The following is a 17,243-nucleotide window of genomic DNA, read 5'->3' as shown; positions in this document are numbered from 1 at the left end:
TGTAGTTTTCCATTTGTGTTAAGGCTAGTGCACAGGCTGTGTGCGAGGCGGTGGGCGGTGTGCCCTGATGTGCCCTCTCCGCCTTTCCCCTGCAGCAGTCCCACCCCAGGGCATGGCATTGCAGGGATTTGCAGGATAACTGCAAATTGAGAGCACGCAGAACTCACAGAGCCATAGCTACCCACCATGGCACGTGGCACAGATATGCTCCTGACTCTCCAAAGGGAGGAGTTTCAGAACTTCTTGTCATGCCTGGGCTTCTCCTGCCCTCTGTTCTCCAACTTATTTTCCTGTGCTTCTCTTGCAAACACCAGAGGTTTCCAGTTAACTTTCCTAAGGATGTGCTAGCTGAGCTCTGCCGCAGCCTGTGTTTGGGGCAGTGTCTGTTACTGCACGTTTTGAGAGGCAGAGCTGTCTCCTCAGCAGGAGCAGGGTTGGTTCTTTTGCCCATTCAGGGACTAACCACCTCTAGCTCCCGTGTGGGGTGAAAATGCTGCAGGTGGGGCCCCATTCAATGATGAAAAGGACCCTGGAATGGATTTCATGCACAAGACATTGTGCAGGGTAAAACCGCATCCTCTGAGCAAATGAACGGGGAGCACAGGTTGTTGCAGCAGTTGATGAGAACTGGGACTTCTCATGCCCTTAAGTATCTGAGTCGCGTGACCAATGCAGTGAAAAATTATAATCTAATGCAGCCATGAGTATTCTGTTCAGAGCATCCTCCATATGTTAATTATTAATAATACAGTTATGAGAAAAGTTCCTGTTCCAGCTCTCTATTAAATAGGATTTACACAGCCATCTGCTGTTCTGTTTAATTCTTATTAATTTTTTTTTCAAACCCAGTTTATGTGTCTTACTGTTAATTAAATTAAAACTCGTGGAAGAGAAAGGTACTCTGGCTTTGTGATGGCTACGAACTGAGCTGCTGAGAAAACAGAGGTGGGCACTCAACATTTACAATTAAAAGAATACAGCAACAATAATTCTGACATTGGCAAAGAAGGAGTATGAATGTCACCTCCTACAGAGAAGCAACAGCTTTAGACCTAAAGGTAAATGTCAACATATAAGCCCCCTGCCAACATTAAAGGATGACAAGAAAGGAGCATAGCAGTATGAACAAAAATGAGAATAGAAAATATGAAGGGCTCTGTAAAGCTGCTATACACCAGTAAAGTGGTTTTGTTGTGGTACATCAAGAACTGCATTTTCTCACTATTGGCTGTCCAAGGGAAGAGTCCAAGACAGAGTTGTCCCAGCCTCTGTACCTATGCCTCTGACAGGTAGAAATCACACCCTGGCTTAATTAGAAATGAGTTCACACACAGGGAAGATCTGTGCTACCCTTGTATTTCCAGTATCTGAATGAAAACAAACTTGTTTAATTGTTTCAAGAAAAGAAAAAACATTCTGCAACTTTCAGTCAAGAACATGAAGTAAACTCTCTCTTAGATGTTGTAAGCCTGCATGAAGAACAGTTAAGAGTATCCTTGGCTCAAGAAGATCAAGATCAGTTTTATTTTCTTTCCTGGGGACCAGAACTCCAGTTTAGCAACTCAAGCCACTTTTGGCTATAATCCCCCAGAAATACCCAACCTAAATAATTCCTGTTTCACCTTAATGCTGCTTTTAATTTTGCCATTTCCATGAGTAGCTGCTGGACTCTGCCATGGTGTTTGCTCTCACACTGCAATGGTTCCCCAGCCCTCTCCTACAATATCCAAAGAAACCACCTGAGCAGCGTTGCTACAGCATCAGCAGGGTGCTCTGTTGCTCTTCTTGCCCCAAACCTTTCTCCTCCTTTTGCCCAAGGCCCTGCACAGCTGGAGGAGAAAGAAATCAGTCCTTGACTGGAGTATGCAAGTGTGAAGCATAACTAAATAATACCAGGGGAGACAATAGTAAATTTGCAACAATCCCATAACATGGGCTAAAAGTCCATTTCTTGGAAAGAATCCAGGACTCAGTAAATGCTCAAATGTTTGCAAATTGTTTGTTTTGCTCTTGACAAACTGTTCCCATTGTAATAATTTTCGAGGAATCATGAATCATTAAGCCAGCTAATTTGAAGGGAGAAATGACTCTGGAAAACTTGAATGGAGGACATTTGAGTGCAGTTTTCCAAGAATCCTGGGGTACAGAGTGATTATTTAGTTCTTTCAGGAAGGATAGAGAATTAGACTAATACAGCGTTTTTAAAGACCACTTTGTAAACTACTGTAATTTTAGCTTTCTTCTTGCTGCGAAATATGTACAAGCAGAGTTTCTTAATTCTTCAATGACCTTCTATATAAAGTCCTTCAATTACAGTAGAGCCTTAAACTTGCTTTCTTGCCAGTATCTCATATGTGCTAGTAGCATGCTTTGCAGAAAAAAAAAAAAGGGAAAAAAGAGACAGACAAGTGAAGTCTGGAACTTTTGATGCTTTCTTCAATGACCTTCCAAGATTCATCTCAAATTTTGTAAATTAGGAAAAAAAAGATAATGATCAATAAAACTGTGCCCTTTCAGTTGAATAGAGAACTGCTTTTTTGGAGTAGCTAAGGGGCACAGTAGCAGGGAACTCTAATGGGACGCACAAAGGAAGAAGTGCAGAGAAAGATCATTTAGGGGCTGGAGAAAAACCTGTTGTAGGTACCAGTTGCAGATTCACTGAGCAGAGGAGGTAAGAAGGCTTCAGTCCTCTTTTTAGACCTGATGTGCATACAAAGTTTTCCTGCACCAATACAGTGTGATCAATGAACAGGTCTGCGAACATTCAGCTCAAGGGCAGGCTGCCCCCGGACTTGGGGATTTTCAGGCAGGGATTTGCTCTTCAAAAATAGAGGCACAAGAAGCACAGTGTTTTGGGCTAAAAGCTACCACAAGGTTGATGGCTGAGCTCCCTGTGGTGCAGGCATGACGTGCACTGTACACGCAAGGGAGGTGCAGCCTCTGCCTCCATCCAAGCGTGATTTATTGGGAAACACAATTGCTGAATTCAATATCAAGAAGATACTGTGCTGGAACCAAAATTGGGACTTAAAATTTGAGGTGTATATGTAGCATCAATTGCATCCCTAAAATTTTCAGATGGGCACATAGGAAGAAAAACACAAAAGATAGGAGTCGATTTAAATCCATAAAAAGCAATGTGATGGCTTTCAGTTTCAAAATCCTCCTATCTCTGCCTTTCCTGGCCTCCGTGGCCATTGGCCTTTGAGGGGCAGAACAGCTCCGTGAGGACCGTGAGCTGGGCAGGGGGTGGGAGAAGCTGGTGAACTACCTGCTATTATTAAACAAAAATACCATTCTTAGACACTGTGTCTGCGGTGACTGCACAGTATGAAGATGATGAAATAACAGAGAAATTTAAAAGAACAAGGAAGATTTTAAAAGCTTGGGCAAAGGCCTGATGAAGCTCTACAGATGCAATTGCTCTCCTTCCTGAGGACAGGAGCCCTCGACATCTTTCCCAGACTCTGGAAATAAAAGTGTGATAAAATGCAGACTGCATCAGCAACTGTAAAAGTAAAATCACGGATATTAAGTAATACAGATCATTCTCTGTGAATTTTCATCAAAGAAAGTCTACTATGGGCACTTAAAGTACTAATATGGAAATGTGAATTAAGAAGCTAATGGTAGAAATAGATTTTTTTAAACATCAAATATTTCTTAAAATTTCAGATGTGAATGCAAATATTTAGTCTGGATACTAACTTAAAAAAAAAAAAAACAACATAACAACTAACAACTCTTTTATTTTATTTTCTTAGACCATTCTGAAGTCCCTAAAGTTGTCTTGTCTAAGATTTTTCTTGCTGTTCATGGGAAAGAACGAATATAAAATACTTCAGGAGCTCTATACTCATTTAAGTAAGAACATCTTTGTTTCTCTGGCTCATCTAGAGCTTGCTGAGCTGGAAAATGCAAAACTGACCATCTGAATGTTGATGCTAATTGTAGAGGCAGGGAGCAGGGCTGGCAGGCTGAGCTGTAGTCCTTTCATTAGTCCTACCCTACCAACTAAACCTCCAGGACAAAAAAAAAAAAGGCAAATACAACTATTTCTTTGTCATTCCAGTCCCAGAGTGGAGTTAAAAAACTGGAAAGGTCTCCACATCCCTGGGACTGTTTCTGGGTGAGTTACAGCCACCCACGTCTCAGCACCCGGACTTGGCCTGGGCAGGCAGCACTGTCAGACCAAGTGATGGGGCTCGGGTTTTGGGTGCTGTGCGTGGGAAGTCACTTGGTGTGCCTGCCTCGGTTTGCCTTTCACACTTGGAGGGCCACGTGCGGTCTTGTTGACACCTATGAGTCATTGCATTAGCTTTGAAAAAGTGACTTGAAATTTACAGAATCTGTCCAAGAACTGATTTATTAAATATATATAATAATTCACCCTCCATCTCACCCCTCTCCATTGTAGGATTTTCTTCAAAAGAAAATAGATTTCAAAGCACAGGGTTTGTGTACATAAGCCTAAATATCTCCCAGCTGGATAAAAAACTTGTACCTGAAATGTATTGCCTCTTAAGGAAATCATTAGTGTGTTACCATAACACAATCTCTTTGTTCAGCAAGTGTGATAAATATCAGTCTATTACCATAAGTCACTGCCAATAACCAAAGCCATTTATCTGAATGTGTCTCTGCCTCCCACAAATGGAACTATCTTACTTTCAAGTTAGCAGTTAAATGCTCATCTTCCACATAGACATATACTGCCTGCTGAAAAGAATATTCTGAAAAGTGCTAACCTGAGAGTCAACATGAGATTGAAGAATGGTTATGTTTATGTTCATGTTCTGTAATTAGTTTAACAGTTATTATCCATGAGCAACAAGTTGCTGTGATCCAGAAAGGATGCTCAGCTTTCCTGGGTGTAGGAAGATATTTGTACATAAAAAGATCAGCTGTATATGATCTACCACAGATGCTTTAGGTCAGTGTTCATGCATTATGAAAAGGTGCACATATATACAATGTAAGAAATGGAGGAAATGTTCCTCTGAATCTGACTAAGCTAGGACAAATGTGCTCAAAGCAGCACAATAACTAACAACAACTTAGCTCCGGCTAATGGTCTTGATATCTAAAGGATGACACAAATATTTAGAAGAATAAACAAGTAAAATAGTGCAGAAGACTTCACACACTGAAAAGGCTTGAGATTCTGACCAACTTCACAACAATTCTCAGATCATAGGTCACTGGGGACTATTCCTTGATGAAGTGCTATCGGCATCTTTTAGATGAGTTCATTTTCTGAAAGAGCACCAGAGCAAGTTTGGCCTCCTGTTATCAAAGCAATAGCTTCAATAACTAAACTTGACTCAGCTTGTTGACAGTCATCTAAGAGAGAACTGAGATGTTATGCTCATTTTTGGTGATGGAACAATGCAGAGACACAACATCCTAGGAGGAAATATTTGGCTCCATACCATGTGCTCCTGCATGAAAGCAATTCATTTCAAATAAGAGTTTTAAGATTCTCTTTAATTAATGGCTTTCATAACAGGAGAAGACCTTCTCTGGCCAGCACAGCAACACAGTCAAGAGGCAAACTGAAGCAGGTGGTGGGTTTGGGAGGGGAAAGAGAGAGCAGATGTTAGCTTGAAAATTTTTAACACTCTCCAAGCCCCGCAGCAGGAGCCCAGTTTCCATCAAAGCATATTGTAGGAGCAATTAATTCGGACCACCCAGGCCTAGGATTTGCCAGAATCGAATTTTCCATTCACAGAACATACTTCTGTAAAGCTGAATCTTTGTTTAAAATACTTCTAAAAGACATTTGGTCTTCATGTTCTTCCTTAAAATATAGATTTGCCTTCTGTTTTGTAGATTTGGTGGAGATCTGAACTGTTAGAATATGGATCGGGAGCTTTAAGAGAGTGGAAACTGAGAATCTATCGCTTTTTACCAATGTTTACCTACTTTCACATGCTTTCAACAAAATCAAAATTCCAAGTTAATCAAGAATTGATTTTTGAGGTTTTGATCTAATTTTCAATAAAAATTATAAAACTTCTTTTTTTTTTAAATTTAAATTCCACTTTCCATCACACTGGAGTGAAGGGTCTAGACTATGACAAAATTTCTACTTTTTGTATATGTTCTTTCTGTAACATTACAGAAAAGGTAACATTTTGGATGGTTACAAGTGACTTTGGAGACTAAAACGAGATGTGAATCAGAACTGAGTGGTCAGGGAGCATTTGAGAGCAGACAAGTGAGACTGGAGGCTTGGTCTGCTGACTTCCATCAGGCTGCAGAGTCCAGCTAGTTCCTCAGTCTAAGCAGAAGATCTAGTTTGAAGGAAAGACAGATGGTTGGGGAATGGTGAGGAGCTGGATTAAATTCTCTGCTTTTATAATTTGTGGCCAAAGATGCCACAGTATCTGCTAGGTTTATTCCTTACCTTCATGTAAATCACAGTGAAGGAAGGAAGACCATCAGTTTGGTATGGTAGCAACTTTTGGTCCCTGCTGAAGTTTTCACAGATTCATAGTCATGACCTGCATAAGAAGCACTGTGCACTATAGGCAGTCCCTTGTGCCATCTATACATCATGTCTATCACTTGAAACTAAATGCCATACATGCTGTAATGTGTCCCTTGCATATATCCTTCTCCACACTAAAGTATGTGAGAAAATACAAATCATGCCATGAAATGCTACAATTCCTGGTCCCACTAAAATCTATCTTTCATTTATTATTTTCCAGGTGACATCAAGGAAGCATAATTTAGATGTGAATATGTATCCACCAGGGACCCAAAGAAATAGCTTACCTTTTTGACCTCGTATTTAATAGCAAGTTTAATCCTGCTCAGACTTGGCCGGTGGTGCTCAGGGCACAGATGTATATTCACATCTCCGTTGAGAATTGCCTCTACTTCTTCCGTGTCTCTGCACAGGTCCAGCACCCCCACGACAAAGTCCTTGCATTGCATAGATAACTTCCTATAGTCGTTCTAAGGGAAAACAGAGGAACACAAGTTATTTAACTGTGCATTTGAAAGTACACCTCAAACAAACAGAAAAAGCAAGACAGAGCAATTGTGAGCAAGGTTACTACTGCAAAACTACTGGCTGGAGTAGTGAGAAGGCACTTGGTTTCACCCAGGATGTAGCTAGCTTTTCACAAATATATATTAACTACTCTAGAACTAATTAGCAATGTTTAATCAACAACATACATAGTTACATTACAATAGAACATGCTTTACAGAACAACAAGTAAGTAATTCATAGGGAAATTCTGATTTTAAGCAATCTCCGTGTGGCATATCTTCTATGAATGTGAAAAGATGGCCAGACAAAAGTCCTGCTAACAGTTTAGAATTTACAGCAAATTTTACAATTTAGATTCTTCAGTAACAATTCTTTCTTTAGTAACTTTCAAGGAGTTTCAGTCTGGTGTGATAAGCTGTAGCATCACACACAGATGTGTTCAAATGAATTATATAGTTGTAATACCAATTTCAGTTTCAAATTTATTACCTAACAATTTGGTTAAACAGTCCCAAAAGAGCATCCAGAGGATAATTTTTGTCATAACACTTCTCCCGGAGATTGGACCTCAGAAACTTAACATGATTTCCTATGAAATAATTTCACCTTGCAAACCCAAATTACACTTATGGGAAAAGAGATAGTATGTAGCTGACTTGATAGAAGGCTAGAAGAGCAATATCACTGCCTTAAATTAAATTGTGATTGATTTTCACATGCTGACACTTAAAAAATGGGGAAAATGCCACCATCCGAGTAAATGCAGTAAATTAGAACACAATTAAGGCTACCATTAATATCCTAACAAAATGGTGATATTAAAGACTCGATGCAACAAATAGAAATAATAAGCATAAGACAAGCTCTTACTGACTTGAGAGATCTTTTCAAATTAGGTTTGATGAGTTAATTAAATTCAGCAGCTTATCTAATTAAGCAAGCAGCCAAAAAAAGAAGATAGCTAGCTAAACCTGGCTTTGAAGAAATGATAAGAGTAACCTGGCTTTGTACTCCCATATTTTCTACATTATTAGTTCTAACATTTACACATAGCAACATATTAGCCTTCCTTGTTAGGCAAAGATCTCAAAGCACTGTGCAAACATTCATTAATGAGGTAGAATAGCACTGTCTAAAATACAGTGTTATTAGAGGTCTTTGGGCAGTTTTCCCCCTTCAGAACTGAGATGCTCTTGATAATGAATATTTTTTAAATACATTGGTTTAATGACTTTGTCATAGGTTTGAAGTTGGTTCTAATGTGTATGTGTGTGTGTGTGTTTGTCCCGACTTTGCTTGCTATGCTGTCCTGTATGCTGAGGACTGTGAAGAGCTGTTTCACTCAGCACAGAAAAATTTGATAGTCACAGGGAACCAGAAAGCCCTTCGGGGCTGGGATTAGAGCATTCTTGCAAAACAGGCAGATGCCATTCCTGATGCGTGTTTAGGAGAAGGGGCTGAGAAGGAGAGCTGGGGAATAGCCTGTATTTTCATGGTGAGACCTTCTGCAAGGTGAACCTTGCATGTTTACATCCTCTTATCATCTATCAAAAAGGTTGAAATCTGGGTTTCCCTTTTCCTCCTTGAGTGTTGTAATCAGACCACATGTTCCAATCAGGGTGTTCATAAATGGAGATCAGCAAGAATTTCAAATCTTCATTAAAAGGAGACATAACATCACAACAAGCAAGTGTTTATCTCTGGTAGAGCAGGTGCATACCCCATTGCAGAAACTGGGGCACCGAGACTTCTATAAATGTGCCAATTTAGTGCACTAGGATTTAAGATGTCCTCAAGGTTCAGGCAGAAAATGATTGTACAGTTGTATCTAAATCTAGTACCTAAGTATTTTGTAGAGATAGGGTTTGTAGAAAGAATGCTATCAAATGTGGGGTGAAGTAAGGTCTGAAATGTAAATGAAAGACAGATTGTACTTTACAGATTCAAAGCGCCCCTCTCTAATCAATTCTGTGCTTTAATCTTCACCATATGAAGATGAATTTCAATAAATAGAAAGCTTGTCTCTTTACTGAGAGAATAGATGCCCCCAAAAAAATATCATCCTGGAAATAACTGCAGGAATTGTGAAAAAGTGCAAATATAGATAGATCTGAAAATAGATGTAGGCTGGGAATGAAATATCTAGCTGCCACAGGTAATGGAGACACATAATTAGCCCAGCAGGTTTAAAAAAAAAAACAGGGGTGAGACCTCTGCTAAGCTTTAATACCATTCCCTATGTACTGTTTGCAAAGTTCACAAGCTTGTCTCTTAGCCAGCGCATTTTGGGTAATTCTCATCACCATTTCCACATCATCTGAACAACCAGTACATATTAGCTCAGATTATTTTTCCTCTTCTGCTTTCTTTAAGGAAAGCAGTTTAGTTAACAACTAGGAAAGTGTTTCTAAAGCAACTGCAAATGGCAGGCTCCCAGCTGGGAAACTCCATCAAGACCCAACTTTATTCACATCTCCAAGCCTAATGTTTTTACTGGTTCTGTACATTTGCAGAGACTATGAATGATTTTTCTGTTCAAAAATATTTACTCCAATTTTTAAGTAGACCCAAGCAGCAACACAATCTACCCAAGATACAGGCCGTATAAAGAAGAAAAGGGAAAAAAGGGAAAAAAGGGAAATAAGGAAAAAAAGAGAAAAAAGAGAAAAAAGGGGAAAAAGGGAAAAAAGAAAAAAAGAAAAAAGAAAAAAGAAAAAAGGAAAAAAGGAAAAAGAAAAAAAGGAAAACGGGAAAACAAAAAGGGAAAAAAGGGAAAAAAGGGAAAAAAGGGAAAAAAGGGAAAAAAGGGAAAAAAGGGAAAAAAGGGAAAAGGGCTTTCCAGCCAATCTGCAGCCAGGCAGGAGAGCAGCTTACCGCTCTCAGAAGACATTGCTCATGTGTTAATACAAGCCTCAATGATCACTGAACCTGCTATGTCTTCTGACGATCCCTTTTACAAAAACATTTGTCATCTTTGTTCTAGCTTCCTTAATGCTCACCTTCAGCATAAAAACCCCTGTTCAGTCTGACGGTGAGAACACAGCCACTCAGCAACTCTCCTAATGTCAGTGTCTCTCCCTTTGCAAGAACAGGTTTTTGAAGGTATCTTTACTGAAAACTGAGATTAGCAGGAGCCTGACAGCCAAGCTTCTCCTGACTCTGGCTTGCATAGTGTAGCTTTGATGATGCATGCAGAAATGACCTACCTGCATATAAAATACTGAATTGCAAGTTATGACGCACAATTAAAAAAATAAGGAAGTCAAGAAGATTTACAAGCAGCATGCAAACTGTATTGGTGTATGTGCCTGTGCTGTATAAATTGCCTGTATTTCACACATTTGGAAGCATCTGAGATACTGCATACCCTGCACAAAGGAGTGCTGTGACAGTGGTGGGGCTTGCTTTTGCATAGGACAGAAGGTTGCAGCCCCAGGGCAAGGGTTAGTGAGGTGTGGAAGAGTCAGGAGGAAGAGATGAAGGAGAATCAGAATGCATTTCCAATTATTTTTTGTTACACGAAGGTTTTTGAAGATCAGAGCCCTGAGGACTCCTGGTAACTCTGCCAGGAGACAGAGGGACAGATGGCCACTGTGTGTTGGGGTGCAAAGGGGCAGTCCCCACTTCACCACTGCCTCTGCCAGCTGGGTTCAACCCCCAAACCAGGCACTTCGTGGCTCTCCTGGTCTAAATACGTTTCGGGGGGAACCATCATGGTTGCAAGCCTGGCCAGGCGCTAGGCTGAGAGTGGGGGTCCTCCCTCCCACTGCAGCAAGAACTCACAGCTGGAGACATGAAATCCAGCTCAGTCCTCTTGGCAGTGTTGCAAAAGCAGACACAGGCAATGACAATCACCCAAACCTTCCTGAGTACTCTGATTAGCTACCACATTATAGAAGTCTGAGGAGTATGAGTTTCATAAAACAGATGGACCTTTACAGTAATGAAATCCGCAAATCATGCATAAGGGATGCTGGGGCCTCATCCTGACAAGGTTGGAGGGAAGGAAGATGAAGGATACAACTAAGTACACAAAAGAGCCCGTCTGCTTCAAATAACGCATGGAACAGTATTTTATTTCCTATAGAGACAGCGAGCAGAGAAGGATCAGGATAATGCTTGAGAATGTTACAATATCATTTTTTAAAAACTAGAACATAATAAAAGGATTCCAAATTAGTCATTTCCTGCTTCTTCTAACACTGTTGTGCATGTGGAGTTAAAAATGTCTAATTTTGCTGTTTTGAAAAGGCTGATGGTACTTGTCATTCACTGCAATTTCTCTGAGTACCCTATTATTATCTGTTGATTATGTTCTAAATGAATTCTGTCATGTCTCCACATCTGTTCAAAACCACCCAGATTTCTTCAGAAAAGAGCTGTTTCAGGTCAGAGGGATACAGTCTGAGTAAAAAGTTAAATGAAATGGTAAAAAGTAAGACCAGCAACCTATCTTGGCTAGTTAATGAAAAAAATAACCATTTCAAAAGCAATTGCAGTCAAGGATTGAAAAGGAACTTCTTCATCCCTGGGACCCTACCTCTGAAATGCCAGCATTGCAGGTGCATTTTGGATGGCACATAGAGAAGTCTGGCCTCGGTGCTGCAACATATAGTAAGCAGGTCTGAGATTTGTTGAGCCCCTCAGTGCAGATGAGCTTTCACCAGAAACTGAAGTGAGGCCAATGGTTCAGAAACTAAGACAATCAAACCACTTTATACGCAATTACAAACATCCTCCGTCTCCTTCAAAATTGCTTCTGAGCCTTCTGCCTTCCCAGTCCCAGATTCAGGAACACACTTGGGCTTATGTTTAAGTCCCGCTGATGCCAATAAAATACTTGCAAGCATGTGTTTCAGTGCACTGAAGCAATCTTTTGGGCTTCAGGAATTTTGAATGGGATGAGTTTGTCAATCAGCTTGCAGGTTTTTTGGTTGTAGTTGTTGTAGATTACTCACTGCACAGTTGTTACTGGAAATGGGGCCACAGACCCACAGGATGGTGCATGACACACAAATACAGGACAACCTGCACAAGTGCAGTATTCATGAAAATCACTCCATATGTCACCATTTAGGACATTTAATTAAATTTACTCTAATAATTGCTTCCAAATAACATAGGTAAAGAGCAGGACAGGAACAACAACCCATCAATAGATATTCTAAGCAGAGATAATTCCAAGTTTCACAGTTTTTACAGCTATCTTGTATACAACTGATTGTTCTGTTACCCTATACTAAAGCTTCAGGGTCAGACTTCTGATCAGAAAAGCTAATATCACAGATGAGTTTCCCTTTGAACTTACAACCACATATCTGGCTCAGAATGATTTAATCTACAGACCTTTTTCTAGAAAAAAAAAAGCAACGTAATGTTGCCTGTCAATACACATATTTTTTGCCGAATAAAAGGAGGAAAAGGGGAGCAGACACAGGATGATGGTTATACATTAAAGCCACCATTTCTCAAGGCCTCTGTCCATGGTATACTCTCTGTCTTATAAATCTGCTCCGCTGGAATTTGAGGTTTTCCACACAAATCCAAGACTTCTGGAGTTAACGGACATGAACATCCAGCATCTGTGACTGTGACTACCATAGCACCAGAAAGCCTCTGCGTACTCTTAGTGTGCTCAGAGATTAACTGCGTGGCACAAATCTGCTGAATCCCACCTCCTGTCTGTGAGCAATGCAGAAGCTGTGTACTCGGCAGTAAATTTGGCATTTCTGGGCAGCATTAAATTTGCTGTGCAAATGAAAGCTGTAGGCACGCTGCACAGAGCCTCTCTTTATGTTTCCTTGAAGCACTTGGCTCTTTGTATTTAATCTACATCACGTATACACATATATCATGGAGAGAAATACTGCATTGCTTAGATTATCATTTTGAGGAAAAGCAGTAGAAAAGAAATAAAATGGAGAAGTAATTCTGTAAAAATGAACAGAAGACTCCCCAAAGTAAAAATCTTTGTAGAAAGAAGACAAGGGGGGGGCAGAAAGCCAGTAATATTACGTGCTAGATTTGAAATGAACTTTTAAAATAAACCATCACGTCAAATATTCAAAGTGCTCATAAATATTTACCAATTACATTTCATATGAAATATGCACCAGCCAGTTTAGAAACTGTTGGACAGATTTCCTTCTAGGTATTTACAGTCTTTGACTGGCCATATGTTTAGGAATGAAAAAAAGCACAAGGCCTGTGGGAGGGAAGGCAATGAGAAGAGACACTAAGAAAGGGCCCTGCCCTGATCCTGCTCATGTAACCACGTTATCATCTGAAGTGCACTGAACACCCCTTCCAAAGAGCTCTGTTGACTGTGCACATAACTGCTGACACGTTTGAGTACAGCTGAGTGCATTTCTCTTGTTTCCAGATTAAATGCCTACATGCATAGACTATGCCAAGGCTGTACAGTTAATTTTCCAGAAAGCACAACATCCAGTTCGTTTATGTTCTCTTGCTTCTTAAGTGGCAGCACATCAGTGATTTTTTTGAGCTTTGGGTGTACTGTGTCATGTTCAGTGGGCATGTCTCTGAAAATGAAGCCAAGTGCTCATTTAAAACATTTCACTACTCAGGTGCATGTTGCTAAGTATGTCTGGAGGTAGCAACAGATGCTGCTGGTTTGTTTTTTCAATGATCCAGACCTTGACTTCTTCACCCCCAGCAAGCATAATATAATAAGCAATCTGTTCAAATACAAGAGTTTGAGATTTCAAAAGTGTGTCTCTGTTGCTTTCCAAGCAATTTGGACCTTTCTAAATGGAGCCAAGATAAACATGGCAACTGTTTGGTCTCTGAAGAGTGCCAGGCATGGTGAAGCAGAGGGGCAGTGCCTCCAGGCAAAGGGTATTTTTAAATCCTGTGAGGGAGTGTCAGGAGATACCAAGAGATGTGTCCAATGAAAGAGCCCAAGGACAAAGCAGACAGTGCTATCTGTGTTAACATTATTTTTGGCCAAAGAAGTCCAGAAAATAACAGTATGCTTTGACTGAGGACCAAAAATTGTGTGGCTTCCAATAAGCCATGAAATTATCCCTTGCATCATCACAGGGATTTCAGTGGCAGTTACATTGACTGATTTACCTTAAGAAACGTTTTTTGGTCCCTCTTTTTTCTCCTCAATAGTTTACTTTCTAGCTGCAATTCATGTCTTCATATGCACCACAGAAGCTGAGCTCTGAGACAGTGTATCCCTTCAACAAGGGGATAGAGCAGTAAGAAATCCATCAAACCACTGACTTTGGATTTCACCTTATATCTATTGACTGGTAGATATATCAAATCCTTAAAGAAGCTAGCCAAGTCAGTGTTAATGATTTCTGTGGTGGAGTTAGACAATCCCTTAGAATTTTTTACTGTGCTTTTACAGCGTCCTTCACCAGTCCAGGCATATGTGTGACCTTCAACAATAACGTTCCAAGAGCTGTAAAGTGGGAACTGTCAAAAGCAGCAGAAAGGATAGGTTTGCACCTCCATGTTTTGCTTCTATTCTTTTGCACTCTAGCTGTTATGTATCTAGCCATAATTGCTTCTGGGAAATTGTTCGGTTTTGTGATAAACACAGCTTCTGTGGGACCAAAACCAATGAATAAATTTTGCAAGCTCTTTCCATCAATAAAAACATTGGAAAATGCAAAATACTTCACTTTTTTATATCCTCTTGAAACATTTAAAAAACAAAAACAAAAACAAAATTCTTTAAATTTTTTTCTTTCTTTTTAAATCTAAAATTAATGGATGGATTATTTGGGGAAGTAAAGCCAGGAATCCATTCACATAATTCCAGAAGAAAGATAAGGACTGAGACTGAACACAATTCCTGACTCTTTAGCCAAAGTTTTAGATTCCCTAGCATAAGAAATTTCAAAATCAGTCCACCCTCATCTTTTTTAATTACTTATGGTGATTGTTTTTCTATTTGAAATTTAAAATAAGTTTCCTGTACATGTGAACTCTCTCTACACTGAAAATAGTGGCTTACTTGACTTATTTAAAGTTCTTACCCTGAACAGAGTACCTTTTTTTTTAATATGCATCTAAGAAGTTGCCATAAGAATACCTCCATCTCCTCCATCCTTTCACACAATGTCACCTTCTTCCTCACGAGTACCATTACTGAGCATCTCTGTAGCATGCATGTGTGCAGAAACATCACTGCTATTCAGCGTAGAACTAACACCCTATGCCAAGTCTCTGAAGATATTTAAATACACTTAGAACGGAAATTATGTTGGTTGACTTGTTTTTGAAATTAGAGTATTTAATCTCAAGGTTGGCATAGCAGCTTTTCAGTATAAGATGGCATTTGATGTTTGATGTACTTCTCTTTCATATCATCTCAGACGGTTTTCAAACCACGTCACAAATAAGCCACATGCTTTTGATTCTTCAACTAATTAAAAGGTGTTTTTTTACCTTCTTGCAGATTTTCCCAAGATCATTTGAATGTTTATGCTGAAACACCTGTTTTCAGAAGATAAACTATCAAGTCCCTGGATGTCTCATAAACAGGACAGGCAATACAGAGGTATTAACTAAATGCTCTGGCATGTAAAATGCAGGGATTACATGCATTCAGTGAAGGAGAGGGTCTGTCTCCTTGTGTCATGTCAACAGCTTCTCTTTATTAAATACAAACTACACATTTCAAAATAATACTCTGCTAATTCTCTTGGTGAAGAAGAGTTTAGGATCTGTTAATGTCAGTGGCAAAAATCAAGCTCATGATGATGCAGTGCAAGACTCCCAATCCCTCCCTATTATTTTCAAATATTTGCTTGCTCCTTGTGTGGGAACATGACACTGAGAAATGGCTTTTCATATTTTTAAAACCACAAATGTCCCTTGCATTAGAGGAACCTTTATCTCAACCTTACTTTCATTGTCATGCAGAAAGAATTCCTCTTTTACCCCCAGATGAATTTCACAAAGGCAGGAGTCCAATGCAGTGGTGGGGTTAACTTCATTTGTCACCTATTCTGCTTTCAACAGAGCACTTTACACACAAGAGGACGGACAGCAGGCCTGCAGCTCTGCTGTGACAGATGTATCAAAGCACAAAAGTTATCTCTGGGCCAAGCTCCTCATTTCACATGCCATCCATACTTTTTCTCTCTGGCATTTTGCCATGTTTATTACATTCCTGATCTGTCTGTTACAAGCTCCACTGGGGAAGATCTACATTTCCTATACAATTTGAGACTGAATAGATAGTTTCCTTGCACTAAATGTATTAGCTGCTCTCCTTCAACTGTGTGGCTCCTTTCAGCTCAGCTGCTTGAAACCCCTACATTTCCTGAAAACCAGATGGGAAAAACAGGGAGAAAATAATGGATGTACATGTAAAGCAATTGTTTGCTTAACACATCTATGTTTATCCCCTAAGCTGAGCTAAATATGGCACTTTCAGCTTGCTTAAGGAACACATTTATATGTCCAAAGGCGCTATGAGTCCCATCTCTCACAGGAATTTTGGCTGCAAACTGCACCTGCATACCAGGAGAAAGACTCCTTCTAAATCCAGCCTGCAAGTGAATGCTGGTTTAACTGAGAGCCATAATACAACTTACATCGATAACTAAAATAACCATATGTCTTCCAGATCTCAAACAGCCAACTACCGCAGTTCCCAAAGTCCAGCAACAACAGCTCCTTGGAAAACTAGTCACAAGCATCAGAGTGGATGAAATTCTGGTCCCCACAGCACCTAAGCAGCAACCAAGCACTTTGGAAAAATGTGATCCCAGCTGCAGAGTCCTGGCACAGAGCACTCTTATCATCCTCTTTCTAAGAAGAGCAGACTTAGAAGTGATGCTGCAGCACTTTCTTAAGCAGAAATATGAATATAAAAAGTGTATAATTACATTTCTCTGTTCTGAAATGAGACCAGATCCTTGGGCTTGGGTAGTGACAATGAAATGACACACTTGGCAATGAGCAATTTCCATGCTGCACTGGTGTAAAGTTCTCTGCAACAAATTATATTCCAGGAAATCGCCTTTTTTGATCATGTAAGTGCCAAAAAGCCATAGACACTAAAGTACCTAGCACCATTTTGTGGCAATGTAAAATGTTTGTATATCATTCCTGTTTATCCACAATCCAGTGGATAGTCTGCCTAGATGCAGTGAGGATGAGTTCATTATAATTATCTACAATAACAACAATTAACACCACAATGAAGGATAAACTCAATCACTTCCCATCTGCATCCTCTTTAACGTTG

The 17,243-nt window shown here is 39.9% G+C and overlaps 1 protein-coding gene across 2 annotated transcripts in view; it reads right to left on the bottom strand.

Moving 5' to 3' along the window:
• Positions 1–17,243, bottom strand: part of TRPC7 (transient receptor potential cation channel subfamily C member 7) — a gene marked incomplete at both ends in the record, with an annotated part of 72,811 nt that overhangs the window by 42,519 nt on the left and 13,049 nt on the right. For both annotated transcript variants that reach the window (XM_082323877.1, XM_082323878.1), the window contains one exon: positions 6,784–6,966. In XM_082323877.1, the coding sequence (XP_082180003.1) occupies positions 6,784–6,966 (183 nt within the window). The remainder of the gene's footprint in view (positions 1–6,783; positions 6,967–17,243) is intronic.

This window comes from Platalea leucorodia, assembly GCF_965183815.1.
Source record: "Platalea leucorodia genome assembly, chromosome: 11".
NCBI classification, from domain to species: Eukaryota; Metazoa; Chordata; class Aves; order Pelecaniformes; family Threskiornithidae; genus Platalea; species Platalea leucorodia.
This window is presented reverse-complemented; position numbering and strand designations above follow the sequence as displayed.